The sequence below is a fragment of the Rutidosis leptorrhynchoides genome, chromosome 2, assembly GCF_046630445.1.
Source record: "Rutidosis leptorrhynchoides isolate AG116_Rl617_1_P2 chromosome 2, CSIRO_AGI_Rlap_v1, whole genome shotgun sequence".
NCBI classification, from domain to species: domain Eukaryota; kingdom Viridiplantae; phylum Streptophyta; class Magnoliopsida; order Asterales; family Asteraceae; genus Rutidosis; species Rutidosis leptorrhynchoides.
In genome coordinates, this window is record NC_092334.1 from 466,148,572 (window position 1) to 466,166,887 (window position 18,316).

Consider the following 18,316-nt stretch of genomic DNA (forward strand, 5'->3'; position numbering starts at 1 on the left):
TATGGTTGTTCATCGACACAGGTAGGCTAAATTCGTAACTTTTACCTCCAACCTTAATTTCAATTCGATTATAGGCAGGGAATTGAAAATTATTGGGTTCGAGATAATCAAATGGAATTGCAGTGTTATTGTCCCCACATTTAGATGAATTAGACTGCCCTCGGTTCCAAGGAGCCGGAGGAAAGTCCTCGAGCCCATCAATATTCGGGACAGGACCATGATTTCTGTTAGCAGGGAAAGCAGTAGTCTTCTTTTCACGATTTCTGCCAAAAGGAGGTTCGACACATGAAGAATTCTTCTCCAAAGCCTTATAGACTCGAATCCATCTACCATTTACTTGAATGGAATTCAAGACCTTGGTAAACGAATCAATATCGGTAATACCTTCAAAACGAACATAGCCAAAACGTTGACCACTCGACAATCTCTTCCGTGCAAAATACACATCAATAAGAGCACCGTAGTTCTCGAAGACTCTCCGACAATCAACACAAGTCCATGAGTCCGGGAAATTGAAGATCAAAAACGAAGTTACACGTTTATCACACGACGTTGAAGACGACAAGCCATTGGGCTTCGACATAGTGGTCATACCATCTTCAGCCAGGGGCCTGGCGGGAGAAGATGAGTAGACCGGAGAAGATGAGTAGATCGGTAAAGTTTTTTATGCTTAATAGATTAAGAATAACAACAGATTAGGAATTGAAAGTGATAGGAATGGTAGAATGCGGTGGAGAGAAAGGTGGTTTACAATTAAATTGACCATACGTGTAAATTAATAATCATATAACTAAAGTTCTCAAAATATACCTTTCGTTACATGCTTTCTTTGTGTCATTAAAGAACCATGGGAGCTGCATATGTTATGTCCACAAATAGTACATAGTACATACTTTATCATACTAATCAAGTATTTTTATTTACATAAAGATTAAATGTTAAGATTGGGAGAATTACGTTTAGTGAACTTAATGGTAATATTCGTCACTAATACTTATAAATAAATGCTAGCTAACAGTGTAATTGTGAAGTTTGATTATTTTGTCATTAGATGACACTTTTTGGTCTTTGTTACGTTTATCAGTAAGGAACACAGACGTAGCATTCAAATGGCAGTCCAATTCTTTAATTCTTTTATCGTAATCCGCCTAATTTAGTAGGCTTACATAACATAACATCATTTCATTTTATCAATCATATATATGTTCGCCTTTATATATTATATATTGTTTCATCTAAGAAAATAACTTTGAATGGTTAATTTATGTAGAAAAAATTAGTGGTAGTATATTGTGACTAGCGAAGTTAATGCAGAAGCAGCTTCACATGGTTACATTTGCATAAAAAGATATGGTCCATTAGATCCTCACCGACACTAATAACACCGACATTCACATTTTATCTGTGGGCCCATATTTTTATGCAACATCCAAAAGTCCAACCAATTTCTGGTCTCATCATGAAACAAGTTTCACACGTCCATTATTTTATGTACATTTGTAGTAGTAACTAGTAATACTTGTCACCGTTTCATCTCAATACATGTATTCATGTACATCATGTTCAAGTACACAATGATGGATCCAAGAAATTTAACAGGGTCAATGTTAAAATTTTAAAAGAAATAAGAAAGGGAACAATGAACTTTAATATATAAATACAAAATAATATAAAATCGAGGGCAGCTAACTCGGTTGCCCTAAAGGTCCGTCCCTACATGTACATGAACACGTACGTATGCATATACATCTACTACTTACATGGACACGTATGTATAGATATACATATACATCTACTACTTATTTTTTTTATACATATACATCTACTACTTATACATGTACGTATACCTCTACTTATACATGTACATATACATATATATGAAATTAATTTAATTTTTTCATTTTTGAATGAGTTTAACTCGGTGGAAGTAGATTGGGTGAGTTTCAGTAGGTTAAAAAATGTGAAATTACTGCTAATAACTAACAAAAAAGATTCAAACTTTTGGTCCAAACCGCATGTCAAGCAGGAACTACGAATAAGGGGACAATTTACGAAAATTAAATATCATATAAAAATTTCATATACACTGCACTAGTGCACTACTCTTATTTGTGTATACATTTTAGTTCCCAAAGAATGAGCACTAACCAAGTAACTTTTCAACATTTTTCGACATTATCATTTTAGTCTCCCCCTCATATATTCGCATAATCCTTCAAACATTTTAACAACAATCAACCACTAAAAAGCGATAACATGTCTCAGTTACCACTTCTTCTCAAGAACGCTAATACGCCTAAACCTGCAACTAACGCAGCCCCGGCTGCAACAGAACCGTATGCAGATGCCCATGCATCTGGATGAGCATGCTTTAAACCTCCTGTTGATGATGATGATGATGATGATGATGATGATTTACCTTTTTGATTTCTAGGCATCCCAGAATAATCTAATTGCAACTTTAGTCCCTGTTTGAATTATTCATTAAATTCTGTAAAAGGAAAAAGTTTATATTGTGAAATAAACTGAAGATTATGAAGAAAAAACATGTACCTTCCAACCAGCTGATCTGGCATGTTCAACTGCTGCAACAAGATCACTATCTGTTGCAAGTATCACCATGTCCTTGTCTTCATCTTCATACTACATTCATTATACAAAGTTACAAACAACCGTAAGGTTTTTAGGTCAAGTGAAAATGAAGACACTTTTTCACCTATTAAAAAAAAATACCAGAATTTGTGGAAGGTTGTTTCGGTCAATCTCACCACCTACTCTTTGAAGTATAGCAGTTATAAGCTCCGTTAAACTATGAGTTTCTACATTGAATCAAACAATTTAAGTTTCATAACATCAAATATAGTAAGATTTTATTAGAAAAATTTTTAGTAAAAAAAAAAAAACACATACCACAAATAAATCTATGCATCCGACCCTTTCGATCTTGAATCTTGAAACCAAATGTATTGGGAAGTACAGGTGAAGGATAAATAGCTCTTCCATGATCTGTCTCAGACGCCAATTTAAAAGAACCCTCACTGCAATATCATAATGATTATGATTAGGATCACCTTTATTTAAATGGACTGATACATAGATTATTAAGAATCATGTTATTTTTTATTTAGTATGACCTATGTTTACCTCCTGGTGTCACTATCATCATCTGGAGGTGCTGACATGGCAGAATCCCAAAATTTTTGCATCATTGAACTTGCAACATCGTTATCAATTCCCCCAGTACTTCCAACCTAATTTAATAGCAAATGGGTCAATTTGGATTGGTTTCAACTTTCAACCCAAACACATCAAAAGAGTTGATAAGTCGTTTTTAATGCATACAACCTCCTATATCAATTTTTACAATCTAAATTACCATTAAAAAAAAAAAGAATGTTTTTGAATAACAATAAGTACACCCATCTTCCCGTCTCTAATCTCAAAAAAAAAAATCTCACTTACTGAGGCTACAGCTGCATGAACGATGTGGAGTACATCAGTAGTAGCAACAACATTTCCATCTACATACAACATACAAAACTTTTAGTTATAAACTGTCAAAAGTATAAAGAGATTGTGTGAAAATAGTATGAATCATTGTAAAGGTGTAATTTTTATTTTATTTTTTGGAAAATGGAAGAGTATCTAGAACTTCTAAGGTTCTTAATGAAATTAGACACACACATAAAAGAATTTAGAGAAAAAAAAATTGAATATCATGTAAGTTGTAATATTTACCTTTATCAACAACAGGTAGATGTAGAAACTTTCCATTATGCATTATATGCAAAGCTTCAACTATCGGTGTATCAATGGAAGCACATTCGGGATTTGGAGTCATCACCTAGACAATTAACGAAGCATAAATTATGTACAAATAATCATAAAAATTATATTATGAAAAAACATCATATCTTGCATACAAAGAGAAAGAACTGTATATTACCTTTTCCACCAAGGTTGAATCAGGAGAAAGACCCAGTCCTATAACTCGCATCAAGATATCCTTTGAGCTATTATACAAAGAAATCACATATATATGACATAAGTAGCCAAAAAAACTTTATATTTTCAATATATACTTAATTAGTGTATAATTTAGAGACTAACGTTAAAATCCCACGTGGTTTGTTACCAACAGTTACAATGGCAGAGTTAATGCGACACTCCACCATTGTTTTTGCTGCCATTAACACTGTGTCGGATGGTGAAACAGTCACGAGCCTGTAAGACAAAAAATTACATAAATAATAAGTAACTTATTATTATGTCGAAGTCATCAATAATGGTTTTATAAACAGAAAAGTGGGTCGTTTATCAAGTAACAGTATTACCTACTTTGATCTTTCTGAGATTATGGTTGATAAAGTAGGCTTGAACAGTCGCTCCCGCAGTGTTTCAATGAACGTGTTTGAACCTATATAACGATCAGTAAATAACTTACAATTAAAACATCTAACAATTTGGTTATCAGTGAAAGATTTGATTACTCAGTACAAAAAGTTAACGAAAGACGTGCTATTAGGAGTTGTTTGGATGTGTAATATACGATAAATTATTAAATTATTGGTAACCAAAGCTCCAATAATCAGTTTTTAAAATTCAGATTAAGGGATTAAGATTAACTGATTACTTAAGAATTAAATCATTAGTTTCATACCAGCTGCAACTAACCTTATAATGTAAGAGAAAAATAGAAATACGTGTTCCTATTTATATGTGTTCCAACATGTAACCAAATGTAATAACACAAGTTAAAAAAGTCAAACAAAGTCAACCAACCAGAAGCAGAGGTTCCCCAATGCTTTTCAACACCTTCAACAGCAGCTGCAATGGCTTTCCCCTTTTCAGCAGCTCTCTCCATACGCGCTATTGCATCGTATAAACATTTTCCTATATCAAGTATAGCAACAACCTCTCCATTTTCTATAACAGGCAAGTGTCTGAATTTTCCTACAAATTTTTTTATATATTAGCAAATTTACACAAAAAACTCTCTAAATGTGACGAAGGTGTTCTGATTAATACAAACCTATGACCATTTTCTGTAAGGCTTCAACTGCAAGAGTATCAGATATTACAAAAACAGGGTTTCTTGTCATCACTGTTGAGACAAGGGTGGTTTCAAGATCAAGCTCACGAGCAACAACTCTGGTAGTAATATCCTTCATTACACCAAAAGTTAGTTAATGACTACATAATATTAATATTTAATATAATATTATTATATAACCAAAAACAGAACATGGATAAATAGTAACCCTGTCAGTCAATATGCCACAGAGTAATGCATTCGAGTCTGTGAGCAAAAGAGCGTCAACTTTGCGAGCAGCCATCCGACGACAGGATTCAATAACAGTTGTAGAGTCAGGTATAGTTAAAGCTTTTGAGAGACGCAATCGCTTCACTGTGCGTTCTCCTGTTACACCCCTGTTTATAAAAAACTTAAAGGGTAAATTTTATAATTATAGAAACAAATTAAGACAAGTATTGTATGATGAGATCTGATTATCTTATCTAAAATTCTATTCTCTTTCTCTATGCATTAGCACACACCCTGCATATCATAACACGCCGAAAATCCCTATACAATTATCTGTATAGTTTGAACTTTGTGAGCCATTTGAATTCGATTGTTAAACATGATTATTTATTACCTTAAACTACTGAAGATGATTGGGAGATTCGCACCACAATAATCAAATTTCAAAATTTGTGTAAGTATAAATTTTGCTTCTGGTTATCAACATATCTAAGGGTTGAATAACCAGTGGCATACCAAAATATAATAATTTGATTGTCCCTTATTTTGACCTATAATGACTGTTGTAAATAACCCGATTACTACCAGATTAATCCCCAAATAGCGAATTTTGCAACCTTGCCTATAATCAAAGACTTATTATTCCGATCACACATAATCAATCACTTCAATTCATCTATATATAAATTCTTTCTACAATCACAACTCCCAAACAACAGTACATACAATTTTTTAGCCATAATTTTTTTTCGGATATCAATTTGGGATCACCCAAGAGACTAAACCACCCACGCGTTCACCTCCCGTAGTTGCATAACCCGCCCCCAACTACTGCCCTGCAGGAAACCCGGACCAATCCGAAGGCATGGCCGGTAAAACACCCCCCTCCGCTGCCCCACACTAAGCGAAAGGCGACCTCGAATGGATACTTCGGGTCAGGGATAACATCGAGTGCAATTTTTTAGCCATAATATCTACCGATTCAATAATGGATAAATGGTCAACTAAATCAAACTCTTTTTTTTGTTCATCTTTAGTGTTAACAACTGTCTACAACTTGACTCAACTATTATTGTATAAAATCAATCAATTGCATATGAAATTAGGGTTAGAAACGTACATAGGACGAGAAGTAGTAATGGATCGTCGACTAATATCAGTAGGTCCTCCATTTTCAGAAGTTTTCTTTCTTGCAGTTAAACCCATACTACTTCTTCGTGTAGACCCTGATGGTTGACCAGTCGTCATGTTAACCAGCAACCGATCAATATTCCTTTCTTTCCTAGCCTGAATGGTACTGCAAATCTACTGAAACAATCAACTAAACAACCAATCGATATATACAGACAATTGATTTACAATAAAAAAAAAAAAAAAAACATTCCAAGTATATTGGAGCGATTACAAAAAGGAAGTTACGAACCCTAGCTATTGGGAATAATAATGCAGATTTTAGGATGAGATTTTAATTGGATGATAGTGAATGGTGATGGTGATACACGCATGAAATTATTTACTACTTTACTGTCGAATCTTCTTGTTACAACTGAGACAATATTTAAACGTTTTTTTTGGCTAGAATAGAAAAACAGAATAAAGGAATCAGACAAAAAGGTGTTTTAAAATTCTCTAATACGGAGTAAAAAATTTAAAATTACGGAGTGTTTTAAAAATTATCTAATACCATACGAGTAACAACTTTCAGATTATAAAGACTCGAAAAGGTTGATGGTGTGGTTGTTAAGCCGATTATAAAGACTCGAAAAGGTAAAGGTAAAGGTAAAGCGGTTGTCTAAGTAGTGTTAGAGTGGTTATGTTGTTTTAGCGTTAGTTGTGATTTTTATTGTTTAGATTTGGGTTTTTCATATTGGTTCTTGTAATTGATTGTGTCCCATGGTCGTTTTGGTGATTCAGGTGTTCAAGGCTCGGGTTTAGTTACCTTAATCTTTGTTTAGTATATGGTTCGTTTTCTGTTTCCGAGCATTCGAATGCTTTTTATCCGATTGTATCTTTGTTCGTCTTTTTCATCTATTGATGAAAAGACTTTGTTTTATGTTATCGTTATTTTTGCCAAAAAAAAAAAAAAAAAACCTTTCAGATACTTTTTTTTTGTTTTGAAAAGCTGAAATTTTCATATCACCAAAGTACATTACATACATGGAGACCAATATCTAAATACTAACCAAAGACCCCAACAAACAAACACCACTCCTACCGCCCTGATGGTGGTGGGCGCCGTGGGTTTTGTTGTTCCGATCTACTTGTTTTTGGTGGTTGTCGTGGTTTTTCACCCAGTTGGTGAAGACCATTGACGGCGGCTGATTGATGGTGGGTGGGAGGTGGAGGACTAAGGGTTCCGAGGTGGGTGCGAGGCCTGTTGCGGGTTAGGGTTAACTGTATGTCGTGGGTGTGTTTGCGAGTATTTTCCTTTCCGAGGGTGCTTTCGGGTTTGGACCAGGCGACGATCTCCCTGTTGGAGATCTGGTTCTAGATTCGGGGGAGGATTCGGATTTTTGCAGTTTGGGCTCTTCTTCAGACGGTACGAAGTGCTCTGCGGTTGCTTGGATTGCTCTATTCTGTGTTATGTTTAGTTCAAAAGTTTTTTATGCTTATTAGTGCAATCGTTGTAGGTTTCCTTTGTTCGGCATGTTAGACTAGTTTTGTTTCCTAGCAAAGTGTTATTTTCACCCTGTTGGTGGTATCGTTTGTTTTAGGACTCGATGTTTAGTCGTTCGTTTGTTGCCTAGGTTAGGATTATAACTGTATCGGTTGTACTTGTTTGATCTTCGGATCCATTAAATGTTATTGTTTTTTCGCCAAAAAAAAAAAAAAAAAAAAAAAAAAACCACTCCTCTTAGCCATGAAGAAACTACCACAGTGCGAAGAAAATAAACACACACACAAAAATAAGTTACCTTCTTTAAAAAAAAAGTTGAAGCATGAAATAATGGTATATTTGTTGTCTTAGTGGTAATTATTTTTAGAAAATGAGTAGTTACTTTGAATGTATAAACAAAATTAACATATCCAAATTCCTTTATAACAATTCTTAGAGTTGTCAATAGAAAACTTCATTATTTTTAAGATGAACTTACACATCTAAAAATTTTTAGATTTTGAAATGTTATGTTTAAAATTGATTTATAAGTTGATGGTACATTATATTAGCTAAAAGTAATTTACTTATATACTATTAGGTATCTAGGATTTGATCGTTTACTTCACAAAATTGCTCTAAATGCCCCGCCTATATAAAAAAAGGCGACTACTTCATAATAGTCGCTGACCTTCTACTCCTCCCGTCCTTTCTTTGATCCTCTTAAATCTAGGGTTTTGTGGTTGTATCGACGGTAGTAACGTTCGAGTTCGGTGACGCATATCTTCCATAATTTGAAACCCTAATTTGATGACGGTTCATTAAGTGTGATTCACAATGATTTGCTTCGCCCTCTTTCTTTCGTTCATCTACCTTTATTTGCTGAAAATCTCATGTCGGTACGTTCTCTGTTTAAGATTTTGGTTTATTTTTTCTATGTTCGTGGTTGTCCGATTGTATGGTGGTGACGGTGCTGACGATTGTTGTGGTTCAGTTTCATCTTCTCCGATTTATCTGTTTCCTATATTGTCGTTGTTCGAAAGGGTTTTACATTGGTAACTTTTTGTAGCCTCTTCTATTGTTATGTAGATGTGGATTCAGATGCTAGAAATGTGCATATAAATACTATTGAAGTTAGCATATGAATTATTGGAAGTGGTGTCCATTGAGCAACTGATTTTTTTTTATAAAGGATGTTTTTCTATGTGGAAAGCGATTGGTGAAGGTAAAAGGAAAAGTTGATTTCAAAGACTTTGGAGAAGGAAATTTATTAAAGTTAAATGTTATGTGTGCATTTGTTGAACACTTATGGATGTACTAAGGTTTTAATTATCAATCGAGTCTAAAACCATTATTAATTATTTTTACACTGTTTTTTTTTTTTTGAAAAGCAAGATAATATATTATTAATAATAAAAATGGAGATACAAGGCCCTATACAAATCTATACATTGAGGAAACAGAAGTACAAAGGAATCTATAAAGTTGCGAGTAACCAACGAATGCCAATAACACTAAAGAGGGAATAAGAACTTGAAAGAAACAAGCCGGACTAGAGAGGATAACAGTGACGATCTAGCGCCTACAAAGTTACACAAACTAGCCCGATTAATCAAACCCTCAATAGAAGAAATAGGATCCATGGGTTACACGTAAGTTACACTTGAGTGCTTGTAGAAGATTAGCCAATCCCAACACAGTGGGGAGAATCTACAACGAAGAAGGATGGATTTATAAGCCATTGATGCCACTCGATTAATTTCTTTTTGCTTGATCTTTTAGAAATCCAACAGTAACTTTGGGTTTGTATTTCGGATATAATCGATCCAGGAGACCACGTTTTTTTGGAGAAGACTTTCTGATTCCTATGTTTCCAAATTATGTAGCAAGTTATCCATTTGGTAGCTTGCCATAGTGAAGAGCCGAAATTGTTGAGTGCGAATGGTTGCTTATTGATAATGGCGTCGTTAAGATTGGAGGTTAAGGAGACATCTTGGGCCCACCAATCAAGAACAAGATTCCATATGAGTGCCGTTTTTGGACAAGAACAGAGGATATGTTCGGTGGTTTCAATATCCGATTCACATAAAGGGCATAAAGTAGAATCGAGATCAATGCCCCTTTTATCAATTTCGAATCGAACCGGTATCTTATATTGAATTGCTCGCCAGATGAAGATATATACTTTTTGAGGAATAAGTTTGTTACGGGGAATCGATAAGCTTAAAGCGTTGCTCCCTAACTTTAGAGAGTTAATCAAAATTGTCAAAGATTTAGTGGTGAAAATTCTTGTGGGGTCTAGACTGTATTTCCAGGAGTCTTGTCCGTCGGATAAAGTTACGGAAGATATAATGTTGTTTAATTCCATGAGGTCGTTTGTAGCCCGACCACTAGGAGGTCTTGACCAACACCAATTACCAAATGATGACCCATTGCAATGTGTAATTCTTTCAGCGATTGAAGTGAAATGTCCCGTTCTTATTGATTAAAAACGTTCCATATTAATTGATTTCGTTACGAGGTTTTGACCTCTATATGAGACGTTTTTCAAAGAATGCATTCATTTTAAAAACAAACCATAACCTTTATTTCATCAATAAAGGTTTAAAAAGCTTTACGTAGATTATCAAATAATGATAATCTAAAATATCCTGTTTACACACGACCATTACATAATGGTTTACAATACAAATATGTTACAACAAAATAAGTTTCTTGAATGCAGTTTTTACACAATATCATACAAGCATGGACTCCAAATCTCGTCCTTATTTAAGTATGCGACAGCGAAAGCTCTTAATAATTACCTGAGAATAAACATGCTTAAAACGTCAATAAAAATGTTGGTGAGTTATAGGTTTAACCTATATATATCAAATCATAATAATAGACCACAAGATTTCATATTTCAATACACATCCCATACATAGAGATAAAAATCATTCATATGGTGAACACCTGGTAACCGACATTAACAAGATGCATATATAATAATATCCCCATCATTCCGGGACACCCTTCGGATATGATATAAATTTCGAAGTACTAAAGCATCCGGTACTTTGGATGGGGTTTGTTAGGCCCAATAGATCTATCTTTAGGATTCGCGTCAATTAGGGTGTCTGTTCCCTAATTCTTAGATTACCAGACTTAATAAAAAGGGGCATATTCGATTTCGATAATTCAACCATAGAATGTAGTTTCACGTACTTGTGTCTATTTTGTAAATCATTTATAAAACCTGCATGTATTCTCATCCCAAAAATATTAGATTTTAAAAGTGGGACTATAACTCACTTTCACAGATTTTTACTTCGTCGGGAAGTAAGACTTGGCCACTGGTTGATTCACGAACCTATAACAATATATACATATATATCAAAGTATGTTCAAAATATATTTACAACACTTTTAATATATTTTGATGTTTTAAGTTTATTAAGTCAGCTGTCCCCGTTAGTAACCTACAACTAGTTGTCCACAGTTAGATGTACAGAAATAAATCGATAATTATTATCTTGAATCAATCCACGACCCAGTGTATACGTATCTCAGTATCGATCACAACTCAAACTATATATATTTTGGAATCAACCTCAACCCTGTATAGCTAACTCCAACATTCACATATAGAGTGTCTATGGTTGTTCCGAAATATATATAGATGTGTCGACATGATAGGTCGAAACATTGTATACGTGTCTATGGTATCTCAAGATTACATAATATACAATACAAGTTGATTAAGTTATGGTTGGAATAGATTTGTTACCAATTTTCACGTAGCTAAAATGAGAAAAATTATCCAATCTTGTTTTACCCATAACTTCTTCATTTTAAATCCGTTTTGAGTGAATCAAATTGCTATGTTTCATATTGAACTCTATTTTATGAATCTAAACAGAAAAAGTATAGGTTTATAGTCGGAAAAATAAGTTACAAGTGGTTTTTGTAAAGGTAGTCATTTCAGTCGAAAGAACGACGTCTAGATGACCATTTTAGAAAACATACTTCCACTTTGAGTTTAACCATAATTTTTGGATATAGTTTCATGTTCATAATAAAAATCATTTTCTCAGAATAACAACTTTTAAATCAAAGTTTATCATAGTTTTTAATTAACTAACCCAAAACAGCCCGCGGTGTTACTACGACGGCGTAAATCCGGTTTTATGGTGTTTTTCGTGTTTCCAGGTTTTAAATCATTAAGTTAGCATATCATATAGATATAGAACATGTGTGTAGTTAATTTTAAAATTCAAGTTAGAAGGATTAACTTTTGTTTGCGAACAAGTTTAGAATTAACTAAACTATGTTCTAGTGATTACGAGTTTAAACCTTCGAATAAGATAGTTTTATATATATGAATCGAATGATGTTATGAACATCATTACTACCTCAAGTTTAGTAGGTAAACCTACTGGAAGTGACAAGAAATGATCTAGCTTCAAAGGATCTTGGATGGCTTGAAAGTTCTTGAAGTAGGATCATGACACAAAAACAAGTTCAAGTAAGATTTTTACTCGAATTAAGATAGTTTATAGTTATAGAAATTGAATCAAAGTTTGAATATGAATATTACCTTGAATAAGAAAGATAACCTACTGTATATAACAAAGGTTTCTTGATCTTAGATGATTACTTGGAATGGATTAGAAAGCTTGGAAGTAAATTAGTAAACTTGAAGGGATTTTTGAAGTGTTCTTGAAGTGTTCTTCCTATGATGATTATAGCTTGATTCTTGAAGTAATTTTTGATGAAGATGATGATTAACTACTGGAAAAATACATTTATAATAGTGTGTGTGTGTGTGTTGAGAGAGAATTAGAAAGAGAATTGGAAGTGAAATGGAGTGAATGATGAGTGGTAATTGGTGAGTGGTGAGTGGGGTTAAAAGGAGTTCTAGTTAGTTGACTAGCTCATGGTAGAAGTTAAAATTGATTAGTCATACATGACATAATCAAGAGTGGAATCCCATGCTAGTTCCTATTGGTATATACCCATAGTAAGTACGTTTTGAAGCTGTGTATAATACGGGTAAGAATACGACTAGAATTCTTGATGAAAGAAAAGAATGGGAAAGTAACTGTAACCATTTTCGTTAAGTATGAGTGTTTTGATATATGTCTTGAAGTCTTCCAAACGTATTTTAATACATCTAAATACACTACATGTATATACATTTTAACTGAGTCGTTAAGTCATCGTTAGTCGTTACATGTAAGTGTTGTTTTGAAACCTTTAAGTTAACGATCTCAATTAATGTTGTTAACCCATTGTTTATTATATATAAAGAGATGTTAAATTATTATATTATCATGATATTATGATATATTAATATATCTTAATATGATATATATACATTTAAATGTCGTTACAACGATAATCGTTACATATATGTCTCGTTTCGAAATCCTTAAGTTAGTAGTCTTGTTTATATGTATATAACTCATTGTTAATATACTTATGGAGATACTTACTTATCATAATCTCATGTTAACCATATGTATATCCATATATATATCGTCATGTTGTTTTTACAAGTTTTGACGTTCGTGAATCGCCGGTCAACTTGGGTGGTCAATTGTCTATATGAAACATATTTCAATTAATCAAGTCTTAACAAGTTTGATTGCTTAACATGTTGGAAATATTTAATCATGTAAATATCAATCTCAATTAATATATATAAACATGGAAAAGTTCGGGTCACTACATGAAGCGTCTTTATTTGTCTCAAGCATGTATAATCTGTGAAAAAGTGTGCTAAAACGTTCAGAGCCAAACCATGCGTCGTTCCAAAAATTGATGGATGTGCCATTCCCTAGACATTTTGAGATGGAAGAGGAGAATGCGGCACCTGTGTTGTCTGCAATTTTTCCAGCTTTAATAATTTCTTTCCAAACCGTGCGACCTGAAATATTCCTGCAAGAAACGTTAGAATCCAACCCCCCCCCCTCTTAGATACTAGTAATAATTTTAACCCATAGTGCGTGTTTCTCATTTTTGAATCGCCACCACCATTTACATAGTAGTGAGATGTTTTTGCTAAAAAGAGAACCAACATTTAGACCGCCTTTCTCGTAGGGTAAAATAATTTGATCCCATTTTATCCAATTAATTTTATTTTCATATGATGACCCGCCCCAAAAAAATTTGCGTCTTTTAGATTCAAGGAGGCTAAGGATGGAAGAGGGAGCATGAAAGAGGGAGAAATAATAGAGTGGTATGCTACTTAGGATAGATTTAATGAGTGTTAGTCGACCTCCAAAAGAGATCGATTTAGCAACCCAATCAGAAAGTCTTTTGTCGAATTTTTCGACAATTGGTTGCCAGGAGGAAGGGTGAGATGAAGGTACACCGATGGGAAGACCAAGGTAAGTGAATGGAAAGGTGCCAGAAGAACAGCTAATATAGTTAGCCATATCTTCAATCTCTTGGGAAGAAGTGCCGACACCGTATAGTTTGCTTTTTTGGAAGGTAACTTTGAGTCCAGAGATTTTCTCGAAGCATTTGAGGAGTTTGGAAATGTGTTTAGCATTTCTTTTACTCCATTCCCCGAAAAAAAATTGTGTCGTTTTACACTGTTGATTCCACTCATACTTCATCCCTTAAGATTACTGTATTAAATATTAAGTCTCATGGTATATACATTTGCATCACATACCTAAACATGACACTTTATGCGAGAATCTGAGCCTCATTTCGCTTTAACTACTTTTTGAAGTGAAGGTCTAATAGGATTGAGGTTGGGTTAGGTCAGCCCATAAACACAAATTTAGTTCATTTTCAAAAAAATTTAAATAATTAATGCCGCCAATCTCGTTAATCTCTTTTATGATAATAAGTTTGCACTTCAAATTGCTGCTATTCCTGTTTTTCATGAGAAAATCAAACATTTTAAAATTAACTTACATTTTACAACGGAAACTTCTCAATTTTGTTAAAGTGAAAATATTTTTGATATTTTTACAAAGAGACTGGTAGTTAATGCAAAGGTTTAAAACTTGTTGATTGGTACCAAATTTAGATTAAGGAGAGATGTTGAAATGTTATGTTTGTATCAATTTAAACTTGGTTTAGCTTAATTAGTTGTGTTAATTATGTTTGTTTGGATGAGAAGTGCAAATATTGTTGGTGACACTGTGAAAAGTGCAGGGACTGCTGCTGTCTATTATGGGTCTTAGAGGTTGAAACTATTAGTTGGATTGAAGTTCAAGGGTTGGAAGTAACCCTTTTGTTCTTTGAGGGTGTATTTTATAAGGGCAAATAGCCAAAAAGGTAACATAACTTACCAATTTTTTCAATAAAGATAATATTGATAATTTTGTGCCAAAAAAGGATTATAAACTCAATTTTGATGCAAACTAGTTTATTGACCCGTGAATTCACGGGTTTGAATTAGAAATCTGTATTAGAATAGTATAACCATCAAAATATCAAAATATAATGTGTATACTAAAATGTCGATAATAATATAGAGTTGTGGTCTGTAAATTTAGAGCAGGGATAAACATTATAGAAAATAAAATGCATAACAAAAATTATATTTATCGAATTATCTGATTATGATATACTTTGAAAGTACAAACTTTAAGATACACGAAAAAGAAAAAGCGACATATTAAAGGTAAACAATTGACAATTTCAGCATATACCAAGGCGGTAGATATTATTTTCGACAATAGATAATCATTACATATCACTTAAAATCTCTACCACTTAAAACCTTAAAAGTCAGTACTTTTGAGTAGAGAAATCATTTTAGACTCTAGTCACTTTGAACCTGTTAAAGAAACACACACTCACATCAAAGTTTTGTTACATAAATTCACATAGTAGTTAACTTGATAAGCAGGCTCAAGAACCTCACGAATGATTGATGATTAAATGGTACATGCCAATCCTCTGCAAAGAACATGAAAGACTCGGTTACAAACTGTCACTCGGTTGTAATGCCACTGCTTAATAAACAATAAATATCAATATCAGTATATAAGCAAATGTCATGCAAACCCATTCGACCAATAAGACGATCAAAGGAATCTTATATTCATGGTATATATAAGAATATTTCAGTGTAAACAATGGGTGTTTCAATTTGGACACTGCCAATTTAATGGTACTTCAAAAGAACTACCCATCTACTTCTAAAAAACCAATACAAGAGTTATAATGCATATACATATGGATTTATATTACAATGCCAAATTTTTACCCATTTTACGCATCTCCATTTGAGCTGATATTTTCTTAAAAAAAAACCCGTTTGACCCGTCACCCGTTCATAAATAAGCATGTCCAAAATTGGCATGTAATGTAAGTTTTTGTTACTCATGTAATGGTCAATTTGCAGGATAACTCATCTGAAGTTATCGAATTATATGCAATTGCAGCAACATTCACAGTAATATTTAGAAGGTCTTGTTTATTGGCAAACATAATCAATAATGCATCTTCTAATTCATATCCTTATACAAACACATTCACAATTAACAAACCAATCATATCTCCTATTGAGCTTCAATATAAAAACTTAAATAAGCTTCAAATGAATACCTCATAAAACATTCGTTGTAGATTATCTTTTGCCTTAATGACACGGTCACAATCAATACCAACAACCAAAATTAATCATTCATTGCAACCAGTGGCGGATCCAGAATTTTTTCTCACCGGGGGCGAAATTTTTTTTAAAACCATAGCAATTTTTTTGAGTAAAATATGGAGGTTTTGGGGCACAAAATTGAAGTTTTTAGGCAAAATTTGAAGATTTGTGGGTAAAATTTGAAGGTTTTGGGTCAAAATTTGAAAGTTTTGGGGCAAAATATAAAGGTTTTGGGGCAAAAAAAAAAAATTCACCGGGGGCAAAGTCGAAAAATCCAAAATTTTTACACTAAAATTTCGAAATCCACCGGGGGCGGGCGCCCCCCCTCCTTACACTCTAGATCCGCCTCTGATTGCAACCTGTCAAGAGCAATTAGAAATTTAGAAATTACCAACATCGATAATACAAAGCTACTTGAAGACATCAGAATCTTATTAGTTTCCACCCATTAGTGCCCTGCCATCAGATCACCCATATATAATACAAATTAACATGAACATTCAAAAGGAAAAAAATTATCAAGTTATTTTAGTATTGTACATGAGTGTAAATATATAACATAAAAATCCAATTCATGTCACATGCTTGATGGAAATAGATCATATTGGTTAATTAACTCTAATTACATAATAAATAATTAAATAAATACATTAATCACATATTCATAATGAACGAACAAAACGAAAGCTAAGGCAAGCATGTTGTATGACAATAATCGATTTATAATCTATTCCAAAAGTTCAATAATGCAAGGGTTTTAAAGAGTTCTTCATGTTGAAAATATGTTCTCGGGTTGGTTACGGTTCAACCGTGGTTTGACCGTGGTACATATATTCCGAAGGTATGCCCATGACATTAATAAATATAAAGTCCATTATTCCTATTCGGTCACACACAAAGGCCAATTATAAATTGTTTGATATACCTTCAAATCGGGAATTAATTTATTGAACATTTATTAATGGTTTAATAAATTAAATAAATATGAGATTTGTTTAATTAATTACTTAACTTGTTAAGTAATAGTTAATTAAATATTTTGTACGTATCTAGACAACATTGGTTCATGCAACTGATGTTACATGTGAAATGTTTTCCTTTTAGAAAACTAACAAAAACATGCAACTTGAAAAGAGTGGAAGTAGTAAAGTGTTTCCTTTTAATTAATCAAGACATGCTACTGCTACTTAGTCAAGTGTGCATGTAATCTCATATTAATTTCTCCAAATCTTTTTCTCTCTTAAAAAACTACCGAAAACCTCTTCATCAATATAGTGGGTTTAAAAGGAGAAGAGGACCTTGAAAGGACAAAAATAAAAGAGGCGTGCTTGTATTGTTTTAAACAACCGAGACTTGCATCTTAAAATATGTCCCCACTCTCTTTTCTCCCATATTTATGTTGACCAAGAAAATCTCCAAAGTTTTTTCATTAGTTGTTTTTTTCCGGTGAACTTGAAAACAAAAGGAAAGAAAAGTCTTTGGTGAAATAGAAGGTATATATCAAATAAGGTTGGAACTTTGAGTGTCTACCGTTTAGAGGAACTCTTCTTCGGGTTCTCCGCAACAATCATCAAGAAAGGCTACAAAGGTTGTAATCTAACTTTCTCTTGTTCGATTTATATTTTGTTTGCTAAAAGTTTTGTACATGGGTCCTAGGAAGAGTATGATTTTGTAAAATTTTAAAATGCTTCCGCTCGCTATGTTTTGGTATCATACTCAAACAAGTGGTATCAGAGCCATCTTGTACAAGTTTTAGCAAACTTTTCTTATGATAATCGTTTTGATGAATGTGTATGCATGATACTTGGAGATGATTATGCATAACAAACATACAAAACTATTATCATGA

At 33.3% G+C, this 18,316-nt stretch overlaps 1 protein-coding gene across 1 annotated transcript; it reads right to left on the reverse strand.

Moving 5' to 3' along the window:
- Positions 1 to 2,081: 2,081 nt before the first annotated feature.
- LOC139892563 (CBS domain-containing protein CBSCBSPB1-like) lies at positions 2,082 to 6,574 on the reverse strand. The gene is made up of 14 exons (XM_071875675.1): positions 6,384 to 6,574; positions 5,262 to 5,430; positions 5,033 to 5,165; positions 4,783 to 4,953; positions 4,339 to 4,417; positions 4,111 to 4,224; positions 3,947 to 4,013; positions 3,739 to 3,844; positions 3,463 to 3,521; positions 3,145 to 3,251; positions 2,911 to 3,038; positions 2,734 to 2,819; positions 2,554 to 2,643; positions 2,082 to 2,468 (listed from the first exon to the last, which is right to left on the reverse strand). Exons 1-14 carry the CDS (start codon positions 6,509 to 6,511, stop codon positions 2,262 to 2,264), a joined length of 1,644 nt encoding a protein of 547 aa, XP_071731776.1. The 5' UTR covers positions 6,512 to 6,574; the 3' UTR covers positions 2,082 to 2,261.
- Between the last annotated feature and the right edge of the window lie 11,742 nt (positions 6,575 to 18,316).

Coding starts and splice junctions, on each gene's coding strand:
- LOC139892563 (XM_071875675.1), bottom strand. CDS start 6,511: ATGACGACTGGTCAACCATCAGGGTCTACACGAAGAAGTAGTATGGGT. Junction 5,431..6,383: donor ATTACTACTTCTCGTCCTAT/GTACGTTTCTAA, acceptor TTTTATAAACAG/GGGTGTAACAGGAGAACGCA. Junction 2,644..2,733: donor ACAACCTTCCACAAATTCTG/GTATTTTTTTTT, acceptor TAATGAATGTAG/TATGAAGATGAAGACAAGGA.